Genomic DNA, 20,283 nt, shown 5'->3' with positions numbered 1-20,283 from the left:
AGTTCCTCTGGGTCACTATTTGGCATGAGTAGATAGGCGGGACTCGGCGGTGGAAGAATTTGGGTTGTATACAAGGGAAGGCATAGGGAATCAATTTAGAGCTACGTTCGACCAGATATGCGGCCATACTGATTGTTCTGTAGGTAAGATATTTAGGCCTTAGGACTCCTCTTCCTATGATATGATGCAACCTTGTCTGCATGTACCAGTGCCATATATGTGTGCTGTTCACTGTGCGCATTGGCTCCCGTGAAGCCGAACCATACCTCTCCTCTTCCTTTGTTCGCTTGCGCCTTTTTGGCACCGATGCGGATTTTATAAATACTAGCGCAATATGGCTGACTTTGATGTCACATACCATTGCTGTAGGCATTTGTATCACTGTTAACAGTTTGATTATCATGAATCCATAGTGATGCCCATGTGCGTATGCGACAGTAAACAAATAGTTCCACCCCTCACCTATACGTTGTAAACAGTACGTCTTTCTTTTCTGTGTTGCTGCTGACCTGAAGTATGTGGTTGCAAGTGGAGATTTCCAATCAGGCAAATGACACAGTAAGTCCACTGATTGAAGGGAATTGGCACCTCACACTGTCCATCATTGATGAGGTCATACGTCCTTTTGCATGCATTTTATTCTTAATCATACCTGTATGCTACAGAATGAGAATAACCTTTGACACCTTGACCTAGACGTCAAACTGTGATGGGAATGATCAATATGTTTGGACCTTAACAGCATTGTGAGCGTCTGACAGGAGCCTTGCAAGACATGGAGTGCCAACATTGCACTCAATGTGGAACAGCTTAACTGACTTATGGGTCAACGTCCACCTTGATCAATGGCTCTGCAGACTATCTGGGGAAGGCTATCTTGCCATAGATATTGAGAACCTCAAAGGGGTATTGAGGTTCAGTGGCCTGCTCAATGACACCTAGGTAGACTGCCCTGCTCCCTTGCCCCCCCCCCCACCCCTCCCCCCAGGCTCTTCTTTATTATGGCACTAAAGTCTCATGTCTATTCTGGTCTATTGTTTAGTAATACCGTACCATCTATCTCTCGCTAGCCTACCTGCATGTCAGAGTAGGGCTGTGTAGCCCTGATAGCTCCTCTGAGGTGTGGTGGTTACAGGTTGAAAGGGGGACACTACATCATACTAGAAGTCGGTTGTCCTAATCTACCTTTTGGCTTTGCCTTATTCAGTGGTTGTCAGACCTGGCCTTGAAAACCACCTTTGTATCACCTGAAAACCTTTTTGTTTTGGAAGTAAAATCCAACCGCTATGCTAAAATATGGCCTGGCTTTTCAGAATTGGCCATGGTTATTTTCTCCTCCACTTCACTGGCTTTGCATTGAGTAGAAAGTCGTCTGTCTTGAAGTGTTATTCACCATGTTTCCCAGGGCCGCTTGCTGTCCTGTTGCCAGGGGTGCACAGCAGTGCTAAATGGCAGCAGACACACGCCTGGCTCGTTGCGTGACCTTGTCAGCTTGCCTGTATTTAGATCAGCACCGATCAGGCCTGCAGTCGCTGTTTATTGGGACCTGATGGAAAAATAAAGACCGGAGATCATTCCTGTAGGATGGTTTTGGTGCCTTTCAGTCAGCCTCAGATCGTCCATGGCCATATGCTCATGTGACAAACCACAAAATCCTTTTCAGGATATATATATATATATATATATATAATGTGTATGTGTATGTAAAGTGTATCCCCATGATTTGGATGTAGTAGATGTTGGTGATAGGTGGTGCTTTAATGTAAGATCGTTAACATTGATACAACTGATGGACAATGATTTCCAGCACTGTTGTCAACTGCATCGATTTATTGTGTTATGCATAAAATATCAAAAATAAACTGCCAAACCGTTGACAAAATATATAATTAACCAATTCGTGACAAGATGCAGGTGACTCATTTGTTCAAGGGATGTGACAAGGACAAATTGTGAACCACACTTTGCGTCGCTTCACAGCCTTTTACACATAAACAAGGCCACATTCTTCCAAAACAATCAATCTCCTTTTTAATTATTATCAATAAACCAGGCGAGGACACAAACATAACCAACACAAATGATTAAGAACATGCAAGTAGGATGGTGGTACTGACATTCCTGGCCCCTTTTGTCTTTATCTTTCCTGTCATGATGTAGTTGGACTCCAGGTGATAGCCTGTACCCAATCTGCAGTCTGGCCTGTGCCAAGTGCAATTCCTAGAGCGCCTCCTGGGGGGGGTCTGTAAACGGAGCGGTAGAACCTAGCGTTGGTCCCGGACTGGCAGCCTGGCTGCCCCCCACCAGGTGGATGAATGAAGACCCCCTTCAAGACTCCAGCGGCGCCGCGACCCAGACCGGAGGGCGGTGAGTGGCGAGGGGGCACCGCGGTGGCAGAGCAAAGATCCAACTCATACTATTGAACTACTCAAAAGCATGCTAGGTGGCTAGCCACGTCCCGCTGCACATTGGATCACACGCCCAAGCTCAGGTCACCAAGCCTCGAACGGGGACTGTCATGCCCACTATTTTAATGATGGAGTATAACATATAATATATAGTACTGCTTCATACTTATACGTATGTTTCCATCATCAGCTCTGCTTCAGCTAAAATGATCACACAGAAGTTGGATCATTAATCAAGTCATTGATCCGGGTTCAATTTCTCGATGGTCCGACTTCTCTGCAAATATTTGGCTAAAAAGGAGTTGATGTTGCCGACCTCACATTTCTCACAAAGCAGTACTTTCTTTTATTATCAGTTTGCCAAGCATGACGGAAGGAAAAATGGCTTCTTATTAAGTGGCTATTTATGCTTTTGTACACTGACATTGTTAACATTGAAGCAGAATTCTGTCCTGTGGCATATTGTAGTTATATGCATATTACGTTTTTTAATTAGTCTCATACTGTATCTATTCTTGGTCTATTAGAAAGTGGTAATAATTACTTGGACACAAGGGAGGAAGACTCTTCTAAATTTACTGTATTCTAATTATGTGTTCCAGGGCATTCCAGCGTATCTGCAAATATGATGAAGAAAAAGAATTCACACAAGTGAGTTGAACCCCCTTCTGTGATCTGAACCTTTTTTGAATCTCCTGTGGCGAGTTGTTGGTGCTGCAGTGATTATAGGCCAGCACATGGTTATCGTTTACAGAAAACATTGGTGTGTCGTCCTCTCTCATCGGTCACCACCTTTCCCATCTATATTTTTTTTCTCTTTTTCTCCTTCTGTCTCTTTTCTCTTCCTTTCTTCCTTTGTCCCTCTTCGTCTCTCATGTCTGCCTGTAAACGGAGGCTCGCTCTAATTTGCACGCTTTGTATTTCTTGCCGTGTGTCTCATGTGCCCGGTGTCTGTGGCTGCAGGAAGCAGAGGACCAGTGTGGAGCCCGGCAAGCCCTTAGGCGGCCCGCCCCGGAGGAACATCGTGGGCTGTAGGATCCAGCACATCTGGAAGGAAGGCAGTATGTTCACAACACAACAACAACAACCACCACAACTATCAGCCAACACGACTACCACTGTCTGCTCAGTGATCATTTTAAAATGGTTCCTTCTCCAAATGTGTACTGTGTGTCTCCAAATGTGTACTGTCTGATCTGGTGACAGAGCCGTCTATGGTAGACGGAAACCTTCTTCCATGTTTGACCTGGGGACAGGGTGGAGTCCAACATTTGAAATGCATCCTTCTACAGTGTTGAAATGTGCACCATATTCTCACAGACTATTGGAGATAAGATCAGATTGCTAGGGACCTGAGGTTGTCAGTTTGAACATGACTGACATTTTTTTTTAATTTCAACTGCTGGTTGGACAGCAAATAGATAAAAACAACATTACGCAATTCTTACATGATTAAAAACATAAAAAATTGATATCATGAAATTGATGTCTGTATACAATCAATCGACTTAGCTGTTGCAGCACTAGTTCCAGCCACCTCACAGCTGTTCCAGGTTAGTCGTCGGTGCCCTGGCCTAACAACGTTCACCAGGAGTATCTGGGCTCTTAAAACATGCACCCCTGTTCTGCTGTCCTGCCAGGTAAATCGTCCCAGTGGAAGGGGACGGTGTTGGACCAGGTTCCCGTCAACCCCTCTCTTTATCTGATCAAATATGACGGCTTCGACTGCATATACGGCCTGGAGCTGTACAGCGACGAGAGGGTGGTCGGCCTGGAGGTACTGCCTGACAGAATCGGTAAGTGTGTGTGTGTGTGTGTGTGTGTGTGTGTGTGTGTGTGTGTGTGTGTGTGTGTGTGTGTGTGTGTGTGTGTGTGTGTGTGTGTGTGTGTGTGTGTGTGTGATTAATGACCGTCTTCTCTATGGTTTTGTATTTATCGTTTGCCTTTGTGTGACATCAAAGCCAGTTGTGTTAGATGATGAACACACTGTACTTCTACACACGTCATGAGACGTTTCAATAAAACAATAACCCAGATATCCAGCCTTATGGGAGCCAATGTGTTTTTGGCTGTGGCAAACGTTGGCGAAGTTGCAGCCGTATTCTACACTTAAAGGTGTTGGAAGGTGTTTGATTGTACGGTCCATCGGTCGAACCAAGACACATGTTGACCTAACCTAATGCTGACACATGTTGACCTAACCTAATGCTGACACATGTTGACCTAACCTAATGTTGACACATGTTGACCTAACCTAATGCTGACACATGTTGACCTAACCTAATGTTGACACATGTTGACCTAACCTAATGTTGACACATGTTGACCTAACCTAATGCTGACACATGTTGACCTAACCTAATGCTGACACATGTTGACCTAACCTAATGCTGACACATGTTGACCTAACCTAATGCTGACACATGTTGACCTAACCTAATGCTGACACATGTTGACCTAACCTAATGCTGACACATGTTGACCTAACCTAATGCTGACACATGTTGACCCCCCCCTCCCTCCAGCCCGGGCGCGCGTCACTGACACCATGCTGGCAGAGACGATGATCGGGAAGGCGGTGGAGCACATGTTTGAGACGGAGGAGGGCCCCAAGGAGGAGTGGAGGGGCATGGTGCTGGCCCGCGCCCCCATCATGACCACGTGGTTCTACATCACGTACGAGAAGGACCCCGTGCTCTACATGTACCAGCTGCTGGACGACTACAAGGAGGGCGACCTGCGGATCATGCCCGACTCCAGTGGGTCTCACACACACACACGCACACGCACACACACACACTAATTGGTTGACAGCAACCTCTGGCTTGGTAGTTTCACAGAAGGACGTGTTTTTATATTGGATTGTTAACACTTATAGTTCAGCCTCTGATTGTACAAAAGTTGTCTTCCCGGTAAGCAGGTCTCCAACAGTTTGTTGCTGAAATTCCTGTAGGGGGCACTATAATTCGCAGTCAAGGTCAAAGGCACAGCACAGCCACCCAGATGGATTTAAAATTCTGAAACTTGGTGAACTGCCCTTATTTCACATGCTGGACATTTCTGCCTCTTGGACCCATAATGTTTGTCTGCGGGCTTTTATCTGTACAGTGACATTTTCCACAAAAATCGAAATGACTTTTTTGACTTTTGAATGACTTTTGAAAATGACTCTGGACTTGTCTGATCTTACATTTACCAAAGATTTGTGCTAACATAAAAAATGGCAGAGCACCTCCCTTAACCTGTGTAAAAGTTTGGTGTTAATATCTCATTCCTTTATGTCACAGTGAGTAATTAATCGTAAGCACAATGCACCCATTTCCCTATAGGGGGCCCACATTTGAATTCACACATAATCAGCATCTACTTGTTGTGAATGGCTGTAAATGGCTTGTGTGACTGCTTTCGGTCCTAGTTAGGTATTAGTAACAGTTTAACGGTGGACACCTATTGTTATTGTTGGTTTAGGTATTTTTTTTTATATCTGTGAGTGCCTATATCTCAGCCTCTATAATGGCTCTATAATTCGCGGTCAAAGTTGAACAAAGTTATATGATCAGCATTTCCGCCTGATGGATTTAAAATTCTGAAACTTTAAAAACTCTTTGCCTCTTGGACCCATAATGTCTTTCAGGATATTTTCTGTACTGTGACATTTTGTGAAAAACAAATGTCTTCTTCAGAACCAAAGCTTTACATGACAAACAGAATGGATGTACATGATCTATGGACTAGTCTGGTTATACATTTAGCAAAGATTGTTAATCATACTAAAATGAGCCAACTTATGTGGAAATCCATATTTTTCAATCTTCAATCAATCACAATTACACTTGAAGTAGTCAGGGATTGGGAACTACTTTGGCCCAGAGAGGAAACCCCTCTCAAAAAATGTCATCAGTTTAAATTTGAAAAAATGCTTAGCCAAGCGCTAATGCTCCCTTTCCATCGCAAGTCCGGGTCAGACGTTTTCAGGAACTTGAAACTTGCCAGGAACATGGCGGACACCTCTCTTAACATGTCTCAAAGGTTTTGTGTTGATATCTCATTCAATGACATCACAGTGTCAATTACAGTAATTGCTCCTAAGCGTAATGCACCATTGCGCCAGCAGGTGTGTGTGTGTGTGTGTGTGTGTGTGTGTGTGTGTGTGTGTGTGTGTGTGTGTGTGTGTGTGTGTGTGTGTGTGTGTGTGTGTGTGTGTGTGTGTGTGTGTGTGTGTGTGTGTGTGTGCGCTCTTTAGGATAATAAAAAAAACACACTCCATCGGGGGCAGTCAAAGCCCCGTCCCCACCCCCCGCTGTGTGTGGGCTGTGAGCACCTTGTGCTACTGCTTGCAGTCCTCGTTATCCTTCCTTTCATTCCTTCTTTCCATCTCTTTTTATCTTTTGTCTTTTCACTCCAATCTGTCTCCTCATCTCCCCGTCCCCCTGTCTCTCCCCCCTCCAGACGACAGTGTGGCGGCGGAGCGGGAGCCGGGCGAGGTGGTGGACAGCCTGGTGGGGAAGCAAGTGGAGTACGCCAAGGAGGACGGGGGCAAGCGCTCGGGGATGGTCATCCACCAGGTGGAGGCCAAGCCCTCGGTGTACTTCATCAAGTTCGACGACGACTTCCACATCTACGTCTATGACCTGGTCAAGACCTCTTAAGAACCGGGGCCCTGGTGAGACACTGCGGTGGGGGGGGGGGGGGATGACCTCAGCATCAACTCAAAACACTTGCAGACCACCATCCTCCGTGAGATGCTGTCTGTGGTGACCCCTGCCCCCAGATTGATCCTCTACAGTCCCAGTGACCCCTCCAGCACCGGCCAGGACCTCCTCTGCCCCGACCCCCCCCCCCCCCCCCCCACCCCCCCTCCCACCCCACTCGCTGTTCTCAGAGTGGGGGGGGTCGGGGCAGAGAGGCCCCAGAACCTAGTCCAGCTACAAAGGCTAGAATGAAACATTTCCCGGCTGGAAAATATTGCTGCCAACATCAATGATTGACTGCACACCGGATATGATCAGCCCATCCAATAAGATATTGTTTTGGTTACAAAATGCCCCCCCCCCCTCCCCCTTCATATGATGAGGGTCAATGAAGGGGAATTTAAACAAAAGCCCCAGATCCCGTAATGTCTAACAACACGATGCACAGGTCGAGTCGTGTCCTCGGCGTGTTCTGAGACTTGAAAAGTTGATCCATCGCCTTGTTTTCCGAACCACCTGCAATAGACATCTCCACTACAAATCTACCTAGGACAGGAAGTACGGGGGCGTGTGTCGGACGGCCGAGCGGTCCACCGACGACGACGACTCATCCGTGGAGTGTTTCTCCGACCACATGTCCCGACAGAAGACCCCTTTTTACTGGCCATGTTTACAATGGCAACCCTTCTGACTGACATGCCGCCAGTGACGGTACAAAGGCTGCGGTGGAAGCAACACGTGTGACCTGCTGGTGGTCACCAGCGACGGAGGGAGTCAACGCTATGGCATATAACACTTTATTTTCTGTCTGTTTTTGTGTATACTCTGAAAAAAGGATTGTTTGTTCTGATGTTGCCCCCTCCCCCCCCTACACACCCTCCATCTCGCTAAACTGCTTTGAAATAGTAATGCATAAATGCATCAGAATATGTTATATTGTTTTACATTTAAAACTACTTTCCTTAACTTTTTCTTTTTTAAACATTTTTTTTTAAATACATTTTTTCGGGCAGGTAATGCAAATCATTTCCCCGTCAGTAGGATGAATCACACAAGCGGGCCGTAGCTTTAGTGGAGAATCGTATATGCCTGCCAAGCAGGGACCTCCACTGGGTTAGTGCTGTGCTTTCCGCAAACACCTTCCATCATCTTCCAACCGGGAAAACGGGACTTGGGAGACCTTCTTCTCCATCTCAGTCCCTTCATTGCACAGAGACCATTGTTTTAATCCGTTTTGGAGGAGCGACCATGGGCTTTATTCATCTAGCCGCCATCTTGGTTCCAAATATTTCACTGGGTGAGGAAACAGAATTTCTTGATTCTGCATTCAGTCCCCCCAACCGGCTAGCGCTTAGCACCACTGGAACCAAGATGGCCACTAGGGGACTAAGGCCCATCGAATCAAGCCTTGGCTGTGGAATCTAAAATGCAACAAAACCAGCATAGTTAGCTTTTCTCTCCCTTCTCTCGTGGATGTTTGTGAGCAAGAGCTGGATATGGGGATGTGTTCTGAACACTACATCTGTTGCTTACATACATCGTTTTGCTGATTTTTTTACTTTTGATTCATTCAACAAAGCTTGTCCATTTGTTTCTGTGCACTGTTGGTCATCCCTCCAACAGGCCCACAACTCCTCATCAGAGTAGCCGGCAAGAAGTTGAACTGTTTGTGTTCTATCTAATCCTAAAAGTTAGCCCCACACTTTGATATTGAACAGATTGTTGTGTTTTTAAGTTGCTTTTATTTGTTGCTTTAAAAAAAGAAGAAGCTTTCCTGTCCAGAGCTCTGGCGCCGCCTCACGTCCGCGGAGGCCTTTAGAACCTGGTTCTCCTGGGGACGTGGGAGTCAAAGGGTCGACTGATCACTTTTGAAAAGTTAAACTGGGGCACCGAGTGGATTGCTGCTGTTGGTTCCCCTGCTACGATCGCCTCACACCGATCATAACCGCCACCGACTGGCTCCCCCCTCTGTCCTCCCGCGGTGTGAAACACCTGGTACGACTCAATGGTGGGTCTCTGGGAGAGGGCCCCGTGTGGTTGATGAGTCCTCATCAATCGTCATCCTCCTGGACGAATGGGTCAGGCTCCTGCACTTCAGCCTCAATCACTGTCTGGACTCCATAGCGTCCATCCACACCCTATATTCCTGCAAGGTGGACTGAGCTGCTGAGTTGGGCTGGACCAGAACGTCAAACAGCATACAGAACCTTTTGAATCCTAATCTCGACGGCGACACAAGTCAGTAGATGGACATCCAATGTTCCTGCAGTAGCCTACGTGATGCTCCTATTTCGCAGAATACGGTTGTGTTGTATTATTGTGTGTTTGGATGAGTGTGTGTTAACCTATTGTTTGTGTGTCTTTTGTCAATTGGACCCTGTTGAAGCAGTGTTGTTTTTGCATGCCTATATATCAGAGTGTAACGCGATGTGAGTTGCATGTTAACGTAGTTCCTTTCAGTTGTTCTGCCGAGTCTGTCCGTTGTGGCGTTGGGTGCCATTTTCTTTTTGTACTGTGTTAACCAAGGAGATACTTTGGGTTATTGGAGTAAACAAATCCGCTCTTAAACAGAACAGAGTTCAGTTTCTGTCATTTTAGATTTATGTAGCCGATGTTCGATTGCCGCTCTGCTCTGCAAACCTTCACGCAGGAGCAAAAAATGGATTTGAATCCTGTTTTAAGATGGATTGTCCCTTTAAAGAGTGCCAACCACAGATGCCAGTGTTGTACAGATGTGAAGAGCTCACACTATTTACATAAATAAACTGTTTCTCTGTTTTTTTCAAAATGGGTGTGTGGATTGATTGTGAGCAAAACAGATGTTCTGAGCTGAGGTTTGTGCAGGTGAGCGTATGAATAAGGTGTGAGCATCTGGCACTCGAGGCCAGTTTATCTATAGCCCCTCATTTTGTCTGCAGGCTAAGACCTAATATAAATTGACAAATTAGCTAACAATTGTCTAAACAAGGTAGAAGGAAAAAAAACAGAATTAGATTGTATGATAATGAGACCAGAAACGTTGATTATGTGCATCACTCAATTGGTGCATTATCCAATGAAGTCTGGTTTAAGTATAATTTGTTATCATTCTATCTTTAGTAATTAATGAAGATAAATATGCCCACACGAAAAAAAAACTTTTTCTTTGGCTACATGTGACCTCCGGGCCATTAGGGGGTGCTCCTTTACTGTCCGAGCCCTACATACCTACCCAAGCACTCATCCCATAATGCATCTCTCCTGAGGTTTATCAACTATCAAACAGAAAATGTTTATCGATTTGTGAAAAACGTCATCTCAGTGTCTGGATCGGTGATGTGTTAATAAGAAAGTGCAGTTGAAACGTGCAGCCCAAAAAAAAAATGTTGATGTTGAGACCGTTACTTACACAGTGAGTCAAATCATACAGAGTGCCATCTCGCCCTGCAAGTCACTATGATCTTTCCAAGTTTCATGTAAATGATGAAAGGTTCGGTCACGGCTTTCCGTGAAAGGCGCAGCCAACTTGTTACGACTGGTGCCTCAAACCTTCTGATCCTGACTTGAGATCTCCTCAGCTGAATCTTTCCAGCTGGAATATTTGATGCGTGTGTATTGTATATATCAGGTCAAAATTGTAATATAATAATAAAATAAAAAAGTAAATAATGAGGAATTCATTTCCTGGCACACATTTATAATATATTAGTGTTGAGAAAACTATAATGGGCTGATTTTAATGATGAAAAGTCATCCTGAATTTCAGGAATAATTAATGGCTCTATTTTCAGGTACAATGGAATAGGGATTATTAAACATAGGAAGAAACATACAGGCCTAATCATTGGATTATTTAGAAATAGGAAAATGTGTTAATGTATTTAGAGTTTTGCTGAATTTTGTCCCATAATGCATCTCTCCTGAAGTCTATCAAGCATAAAAGAGCTTTATTTATTTGGAAGGAAATCCTCTCACTGTATTATCCGTTGTGACCATTATTTAAACACTGCAAGTCACTATGATCTTTCCAAGTTTCATGTAAATGATGAAAGGTTCGGTCACGGCTTTCCGTGAAAGGCGCAGCCAACTTGTTACGACTGGTGCCTCAAACCTTCTGATCCTGACTTGAGATCTCCTCAGCTGAATCTTTCCAGCTGGAATATTTGATGCGTGTGTATTGTATATATCAGGTCAAAATTGTACTTTAATAACGTAACAAGATATAAACACACAACTGTGGGCCCCACGAATGTCTGCTACTGAACATGGGCATATGCCTTTCTAGATTTTCATTACCAGAAAGTTATGATTTCATAAATCACGTATTTGATGTAACAGCAGTGGCGGTTTTAGGCACGGGCGAAGCGGGCAGCTGCCCGGGGCGGCATTACAGGGGGGGCAGTTTTTTTGGTTGCAGTTTTTGTAAAACATAACATTGTGGTGTTGCAGTGCATTTCCTTGCACGCATATAGAACATATTAGTGTTAAGAAAGCTATAGTGGGCTGTCTTTAATGATGAAAAGTCATCTGGAATTTCAGGAATAATTAATGGTGGATCTATATTCATGATCAATGGAAAAGAGATTAGTATAAATGTAGGGAGAAACATACAGACCTAATCATGGGATTATTCAGAATGGGAAAATCATTTTTTTTATTTCAAGTTTTGCGGAATTCTATACCATAGTGCATCTCTCCTGAAATGTATCAAGAATAAAAAAGCTTTATTTATTCCGAAGGAAATCCTAATGTATTTTTACGCTGTGACCATTATTATTTTGTCAGTAATATCATACATAATGTCACCTCACCCAGTTAAGGTAAGTCAGGTAAATCATGATCTTTCCATGTTTCATGCAAATGATGAAAGGTTTATTCACAGGTTGTCTGTGACAGGCACAGCCATCTTGTTACGACATGTACCTCAAATCTGCTAATCCAGACTTGAAACGTCATTACATACGTAACGTGACAAAGTAATAATCAAGGATGATTAATCAATGTGGGACCTAATATTGTCTGCTGTTGAGGGCCTGTGTTTCTAGATTTTCACTACAAGGAAGAAGTTACGCATGTGTTTCATAAAACAAATATTTGGTGTCAAACATGTGAATCCCTAACCTAATTTAAGGGTCGCTATGAGAACTTTTTATCCAAATATTTTTGCCACACATCACCTCAACTCAATTATTCAAAATTAAACATTTGAGAAACATTCCCACAATAACAATATAATTGTAACATTTTGTACAAATTCGCAAATAAAAGACAAAATGTGTTTCCTGATCCCTGGTCTTGACCTCCTCGATTTAACATGCCTTTAATCTTCCGATCATGAGTTGATGCAGTTTTTTTAAATTACGAACACAACAAAGTAGTGGGTATTATTTAATGTAACTAATCCAATGATTTGAAACGACATGAACAAATCCCCATTCCTTAAGGTGAATTGTTTAACATAATTAGTTGAAAACATTCCTAAATGAACTTCAATTATCAACAGAATAATTGCTGCCCAGAGGCAGTAGGCCTACTCTACCTAATCACATTACAATCATACTCAGTTACTAGTTGACAGTTTACAGAAGACCTTCACTTATTCTGCTCTTATGTCAGATTCAGTGTAAACATGTAGCCTATAACTATAACATTGGTATACCTGCTGTAGGTACGTCCCTCCTTATCTGCTCCCTCTCTCTCTACGTTTGTCTGCCATTGAGAAGTGTTACATTACAGTCACCTGGGATTACCAGGTAAGATAGATTTTTAAACCAATCACGGAAGAAATGCCCTTATTGGTCAGAAATTAGCTGGGAGCGGTCTTCAATGCAAATTGGGTCATACACAGATCAGATATAATTATACAGTATAAGATAATGCACTTTGTATAATAATGAGGAATTCATTTCCCTTTCATTTCCTGGCACACATTTATAACATATTAGTGTTGAGAAAACTATAATGGGCTGATTTTAATGATGAAAAGTCATCCTGAATTTCAGGAATAATTAATGGCTCTATTTTCAGGTACAATGGAATAGGGATTATTAAACATAGGAAGAAACATACAGGCCTAATCATTGGATTATTTAGAAATAGGAAAATGTGTTAATGTATTTAGAGTTTTGCTGAATTTTGTCCCATAATGCATCTCTCCTGAAGTCTATCAAGCATAAAAGAGCTTTATTTATTTGGAAGGAAATCCTCTCACTGTATTATCCGTTGTGACCATTATTTAAACACTCAGTAAAATCATACATACTGTCACCTCACCCAGTTCTAAGTCATGATCTTTCCAAGTTTCATGTAAATGATGAAAGGTTTATTCACAGGCTGTCTGTGAAAGGCGCAGCCAACTTGTTACGACTGGTGCCTCAAACCTTCTGATCCTGACTTGAGATCTCCTCAGCTGAATCTTTCCAGCTGGAATATTTGATGCGTGTGTATTGTATATATCAGGTCAAAATTGTACTTTAATAACGTAACAAGATATAAACACACAACTGTGGGCCCCACTAATGTCTGCTACTGAGCATGGGCATATGCCTTTCTAGATTTTCATTACCAGAAAGTTATGATTTCATAAATCACGTATTTGATGTAACAGCAGTGGCGGTTTTAGGCACGGGCGAAGCGGGCAGCTGCCCGGGGCGGCATTACAGGGGGGGCATCCATCCAAATTCATCCAAATATTTTGCAACAGATCACAAAGCCTAAACATAAATACAAATGATATAATGTTTTAGGCCTAATACTTTATTCTTCTAATGTGTAACTTAATTATTACAAATAAAACTTGTTTTGTTGTAAGAAATGTATGTAAGAAACATTATCACCATAACATTATTATTGTAACATTTTGAAAATTCAAATATAAAACAAAAAATGTGTTTCCTGAGCTCTGGTCTTGACTGCCTCAATTTAACAAGGAACCCTGATCACCAAATTAAAGTCAGTACAGTCATACTGGTAGCTCTGAACAAATAACCCAATGTTTCCTAAACTGTTACGACGTGTTGCCTTTAATCTTCTGATCATGTGTGGTTCTTGTAAAAAAATATATATATATATCTATAGTGCTGTGACCATTATTTATACTGTCAGTAAAATCACACATAATGTCACTTAACCCAGTAGTATGTCATGATCTTTCCAAGTTTCATGCATGTGATGAAAGGTTTATTCACAGGTTGTCTGTGACAGGCGCAGCCATCTTGTTACGACGTGTGCCTCAAACCTTCTGATCCAGACTTGAAATTTCATTAGATATTTCTTGTGATAAGGCAATAAGCAATAATCACTAATCAATGTGGGACCTAGTAATGTCAGCTAATGAGGGTGTACGATTCTAGATTTTAACTACGAGAAGAAGTAATGCATATGTTTGATTAAACAAATATTTGGTGTCAAACATGTGAATGTCTAACTTAATTTATGGGTTGCTATGACAACTTTTTATCCAAATATTGTGTAACACATCACAAAGCTTAAACATAAATTCAAATTATATGTTTTAAGGCTTAATACTTTATTCTTCTAACGTGTAAAGTAATTATTCAAGATGAAACACCTGCCTAATATAAATTCTAGATTAGTTGTCATTGGCTGCTGGTAGACTACAGATAGAGACTTTTTGGGCTGAACAGCGTCTACAGATTAAAACAACGCTCGCTCGTTTTTTTTCATATTTAAATCCCAGATGGTCACGGGGGGCGTGTCAGTCTTGCGAACTCGCGATACGTTGGGACGGTATTCACGTGCACTTCTGAGAAGCAAACAAAAATGTCGTCTTCCTGAACGTCCATGTGGCCCACAGGTTTCAGAAGATTTCAAACTATATGATCTTTTATAAATTATCAATTAAAGTAATTCGGCCAGAAAGCTGTCTGTAGGAGTCCAACATGCAGCACGACGATGTGAGTATGAGGTAGAATGATGTAATGTTACAACTTGTAACATTGCATATCTATCTACGATGTTACAGATGTAACATCGTAGATAGATATATCAGTCGTATAATATTGGGTTTCATAACCTTTTCTCCGTTTTTTTGCTGTTTATTAAATAAATAGGCGTGTCATTATAGTATTATCATGTGTATTTCGCTTTCTAATACATAGGGGTTATGTTTTTGTAGCATAGCAGGCTAGCGCCAATGTGTTGAGCGACCGCATTGGCTGACCAGTTAAAGGATTCTGTAATGCTTTTTAACACGTTTTAACACACACATCTAGCGGTGTGTGTGATGATGACTTTAAACTAAAGGAAAACATGAAACGTTCTCTGAAAACATGACAACGTTTCAAAAGTGATCGTTCAGGTCATGGTTGATTAAAGGATTGTGGTTTTGTACTTAACGCTGTTTGTGGTTTTGTACTTAACGCTGTTTGTGTCTGTGGTCTACAGGTGATCTGGGACATCATCGGCAACGACGGGTTCTGCTCCTTTAAAGTCAAGTAAGTGAAAACGCAGCCAAATAATGACCATTTATTCATAAGGTTTTTTGTCTTTGGCTAGACCACTAAATTCCTCTCTTCTTGTTCGCTTTTCTCTTTCTCATGCTGTTCACCTGCCTCAGGACGAAGAGTCAGAACTTCTGTCGTAATGAGTACAACGTCACAGGGCTGTGCACGCGGCAGGCCTGTCCGCTTGCCAACAGCCAGTACGCCACCATCCGAGAGGAGAAGGGTGAGTACGAATCCTTAGTTGTCAGCTGATTTCTTGTAAACAAAATGTTTACAAGAATAAAGAAGTGTTCTTAGATATTTTCATCTCAGGATCCAAGAGACCCTTTTTAAGTGTGATTTCAAACCATGAGCCCACAGATCTGTGATCGTTTACCCGATTCCGGTCTGTGTTTTTCGAGTGCATGGGCAGCCAGACTGCGACCCACTTCCAACTGTATCGCGACCCAATCTGACTCCCGACTCTTAGTTGAAGGAACAATGCTGCTGCAGGGCGATGACAGTCCACCATTCAGACGGTGGTTGTGTCTCCATGCGTCCATGGTGTGTTGCATGATGTGATTCAGAATGTGGATTAACCTTCCGCCTGCCGTTCTTCCCCAGGTCAGTGTTTCCTGTACATGAAGGTGATTGAGAGGGCGGCGTTCCCTGGTAGGATGTGGGAAAAGGTAAGCGTCCAACATTTCTTCATCATTTACAATGCAGCAAAAATCGTACCAATTGCAGGATTTTAGAGAAATATCATATCTAGACCAGGCTAAGGATGATGGTCCTTTTTTAAGTAAGGGATAATGTATAGAACGCCGGTCATTATCGGGAAATAAGGGCGCTTATTTTAGATTTTAGAATGACCGGCGACGTTCTATACATTATCCCGCTTATTACACGACTACTTGCCAAAACGAAAAAATAACTTGACACAGTGTCTTTTTACAATTTATTTGTTACCAGCATTCGTAGTGTTGATCAGCAGAGAAATAGTCAGCCAAAGACATTGACCTCGCTTAGCATCCGAATCCGCCTGGGTTGATAAGTTACAGGACTACTTGCGGAGTGATACGAAAGACGTGAATCACTACACTTTCCTTGACAGCGGTCATTATATGCTTAGCAACAGTCATGATTGGAAAATAATTCACCACCGGAAGTCGGGAAGGCCCATGCAAGTAAACGGAGCATTCCACAGCATTGAGAAGAGCCGTGTAATAATCATTAATAAAATGCTCTACTCCTACTACTGTTACGCTCACCAGAACATGGGAGAAAAGCTGTCGGCACACTATGGATGTGTGCTGGAGATCTGATGTAACTATGATGCAGAAATTGTTCAAGGAAGGCAATATAATACGAGAGCACTTGACTCAACATCCCCCTTACGCCACGTTCACACTACATCCTTCCGTTGATGGACTCATTGGGGTCATGGGGTACTCTCAAAATGCATTGTGGGTCCGTCCCTTCTGTCTGCTCTGTTGCATGCGTCAAAGAGTTGAGTTGAGTTCAGATCACATTATGCAAATATACGCAAGGACACTGTCCAATGAAATCGCCTTTGGAATACAACCTGGGAAAACACATGGATACATCAATCCGTAGACGGAGGTAGTGTGAACGTAGTGCTGGAATTAACTTGCTGCAGACAACGCATGCGTGTACGGATCATGGCTGCCATGCGTATTCTACTACCGTTTGGTTGTGCACGTCGTCCCAAGCGAACACAACGCGTCCGCAAGATGCATTACCGACAATGCTGACAAGAAAATATCATATTTCCGGATCTGATATTACTGTGGTAATAAGTGGCCTTATAAGTGGAGACCTCCACTATCATGCGTTTTTGCCCTGTAATGCTGCAGCAAGTCGGCACACAGGACACAGCAGCCCATATACAAACTAAATGACGTATGGACACAGCAGGGTGTTGACCCTGTTGGTTTCATGCTCTTCAGGACTAATGAAGGTGCCAAGCACTACAATATAAATCTGGATAAGACATGGGGAAAACTGTAATTGTGGTCGCATTTCTTCCTCTCCAGGTGAAGTTGAGTAAAAACTATGAGAAGGCCCTGGAGCAGATCGATGAGAATTTGATCTACTGGCCGCGGTTCCTCAGACATAAATGTAAACAGCGCTTCACGAAGATCACCCAGTATCTGATCCGCATGCGCAAGCTCACACTCAAACGACAGTACGTACCGCACTCCTGCTACACACGGCTAATGCCATCACAGAACATGTTGGACCGTGCTAATGACTGTGTGTATTCCAGTGCTAATGTCTATTACCATATGCATCATCATAATAATAATAATAAGTGTTCATTATGGTGTGCATAATGACATTGTAATCCCATTGCATTCATAGCAGAACATAGTCTTGCAGTGAGTGAGCGACCCTCTGATTGTTGTGCTTGCTTTCCTTTCAGGAGGAAGTTGGTTCCCCTCAGCAGGAAGGTGGAAAGGAGAGAGAAGAGGAAAGAGGTGAGTAAAAACACAATAACGTGATTAATCAACAAGACAATAAGAGATGTGCCCTTATTGTTTACAGGATGGAGAATGCACATAGTGCCTTCATCCAGGACAATTCAGTTGGCCTTGAGAAAGGCCTATTTAGTAACACGGCACTGAATGCACATGCAGAAACTAGGATTCTACTTGCATCTTGCAGTATTATGGGTGGTTTATAATGTGCCCTCACTTCAGATCACATCCAGACTCAATGCATTGATCATCAATGCATGTTTGTCTTTGTAGAATGACTACACCCGGGCATTTTATACTAGCTATGCAAAGTCATGCCTCTCATTCAGTTCAATGAGGACTGGGACCAACCAGTAGAGTGCAACTCTGCCAATGTATGCTGTCTCAAGAAAGCATTTAAGAATGAAAACGGCAGGCAAGCGCTTTCCTGCAAACCACAACGATGAGAAGGGTCTCACATCACAGATGCCAGCTAGGGCAAATTCCAGTCAAAAGTCACTGGTTATTGTAGTCACTGACTGGTAACCATCGCTACCTTTTGCCGTTATGTCTGTAGGAGAAAGCCTTGATCGCCGCTCAGCTGGACAATGCCATCGAGAAAGAGCTGCTGGATCGTCTCAAGCAGGGAACGGTAAAATCACCATCAAACGGTTAACTTGATCTAATGTGCACAATGGATGTGTCGGTTAACCTATTTGTACATTGAACATTCTTCACACAAAAAGTTGTAAAACAAGTATTGTGTGTGTGTGTGTGTGTGTGTGTAGTATGGGGACATCTATAACTTCCCAGTGCACGCCTTCGACAAAGCTCTGGATCAGCAGCAGGAGGACAGCCAATCAGAGTCGGATGAAGAGTCGGATGAGGAGGAGGATGAGGTGACCAAGACTATATATATATACACACACACACACACACACACACACACACACACACACACACACACACACACACACACACACACACACACACACACACACACACACACACACACACACACACATCCTCCGCCCAGCCCTCGAAGCAGGACTGATGCAGTCTGTCTGTTCTCCGCAGGATGTGGGAAAGAGGGAGTTTGTTGCAGAAGACGAGGTGGAGGAGAGCGACCTCAGTGACTTTGAGGTAAATAAACTGCGACAAGAGCTGGTCACTGTTTCCTGTGTCAGGAGATTTCCTATGTTAACACATGTGAGGGTCCAACTACGGTTGAGCTAAATATAACCTTTGGGGGAAACAGTGGTTTTTAGTTTGGAAACGCCGCACTTCAATATACGTCATTGAGATTGCGGGAGCCGACTGGCTCGGAGCTCGTCCATCGACTGCAATGTATGGTGGACTCTCGACCAACAGTGCTGATGGCAGGCTTTGTGAGGCTAGTGTTTCAATTCTTAAAAATCATCCAAAAATGTCTGTCCTACAGGAGATGAACAAACTGAAGGGCAGCAGTGATGAAGAGGAGGGTGAGGACAACTCGAATGACGAGGAATCTGAGGAGGAGGAAGAAGAGATGGAGGTTGAGACAAAGAGCTCCAAGGCGAAAGGAAAGAGCCCAGCCAAGGGCCCGGCCCCCAAAAAGAGAAGGGCCTATGTGGAGATAGAGTATGAACAGGAGACGGAGCCCGCCGCCAAGAGCAAAGCCACGTAACGCAGTGACAGAGATGCAGCACCCCCTGGCTGCCAACTGGGACTGAACACGAGGCTGGGGCTCCCATGTGGAGGCGGACGGCTCCTGCTGGGCGGATGGACGTGACGGGGTATCGGCGACCCACCATGTCTTATGTTTTTATATACATAAAAAAACGACACTCGGTCCCCTGGGAGGTTACACCTCAACCCCGTTGTGCTTCACCAAGCAGCCATATTGGACTCAGACAGTCAAACCCACTGAGTTTTATACACAGTCCCTGACCAAGTAGACTCGTTAACTGAATATTATTTTGTTTTGACCAAGAGGAAATACTCTGCTAATATAGCCAGCGGCTCAGTTTGTTTAATGTTTTCCCAAATAAAGAAATTCATGTGCAAATGATCCTTCTTTATTCTGAGCATGGCGCTTGGGGATATAGCCCCTATCCTACATCGTTCATCAAGTTATATATTAAAATAGGAAAAGTGTTCCAGGTTATCTGCACTTTACACCATTACACACATCGTTAATCTCATTCTTTTGATGCTTTTGAATTTTAATCTAGACTTCTATTTTTCACCAACTTCGCCATCAAACCCAATTTCAATGAAACATGTTTATTTTACACCTATC

At 43.3% G+C, this 20,283-nt stretch overlaps 2 protein-coding genes and 3 non-coding genes across 5 annotated transcripts; all 5 read left to right on the top strand.

Annotated features, from left to right (window-relative positions):
- The first annotated feature begins 37 nt into the window (after positions 1 to 37).
- On the top strand, positions 38 to 7,239 carry spinb (spindlin b). Its single transcript, XM_084468634.1, has 7 exons — positions 38 to 143; positions 2,161 to 2,367; positions 3,011 to 3,059; positions 3,372 to 3,469; positions 4,049 to 4,204; positions 4,934 to 5,167; positions 6,858 to 7,239. The coding sequence occupies exons 2-7, from the start codon at positions 2,316 to 2,318 to the stop codon at positions 7,055 to 7,057; spliced, it is 789 nt and encodes a 262-aa protein (XP_084324760.1). The 5' UTR covers positions 38 to 143; positions 2,161 to 2,315; the 3' UTR covers positions 7,058 to 7,239.
- Positions 7,240 to 10,537: 3,298 nt separating this feature from the next.
- On the top strand, positions 10,538 to 10,636 carry LOC311344118 (small nucleolar RNA U13). Its single transcript, XR_014633588.1, has one exon. It is a non-coding gene; the product is annotated as a small nucleolar RNA U13 (small nucleolar RNA).
- A 463-nt stretch (positions 10,637 to 11,099) lies between these two features.
- Positions 11,100 to 11,198, top strand: LOC311344117 (small nucleolar RNA U13). Its single transcript, XR_014633587.1, has one exon. It is a non-coding gene; the product is annotated as a small nucleolar RNA U13 (small nucleolar RNA).
- Positions 11,199 to 14,224: 3,026 nt separating this feature from the next.
- Positions 14,225 to 14,324, top strand: LOC311344115 (small nucleolar RNA U13). Its single transcript, XR_014633585.1, has one exon. It is a non-coding gene; the product is annotated as a small nucleolar RNA U13 (small nucleolar RNA).
- A 537-nt stretch (positions 14,325 to 14,861) lies between these two features.
- mak16 (MAK16 homolog) lies at positions 14,862 to 20,282 on the top strand. The gene is made up of 10 exons (XM_084468633.1): positions 14,862 to 14,994; positions 15,485 to 15,534; positions 15,657 to 15,766; positions 16,147 to 16,211; positions 17,580 to 17,731; positions 17,969 to 18,023; positions 18,580 to 18,654; positions 18,791 to 18,901; positions 19,080 to 19,145; positions 19,444 to 20,282. Exons 1-10 carry the CDS (start codon positions 14,980 to 14,982, stop codon positions 19,666 to 19,668), a joined length of 924 nt encoding a protein of 307 aa, XP_084324759.1. The 5' UTR covers positions 14,862 to 14,979; the 3' UTR covers positions 19,669 to 20,282.
- The last annotated feature ends 1 nt before the right edge of the window (position 20,283 follows it).

The sequence above is a fragment of the Micromesistius poutassou genome, assembly GCF_964030765.1.
Source record: "Micromesistius poutassou genome assembly, chromosome: 5".
Taxonomy (NCBI): Eukaryota; Metazoa; Chordata; class Actinopteri; order Gadiformes; family Gadidae; genus Micromesistius; species Micromesistius poutassou.
Note: the sequence above shows the minus strand (reverse complement) of the source record. Positions and strands in the feature narration are given on the sequence as shown.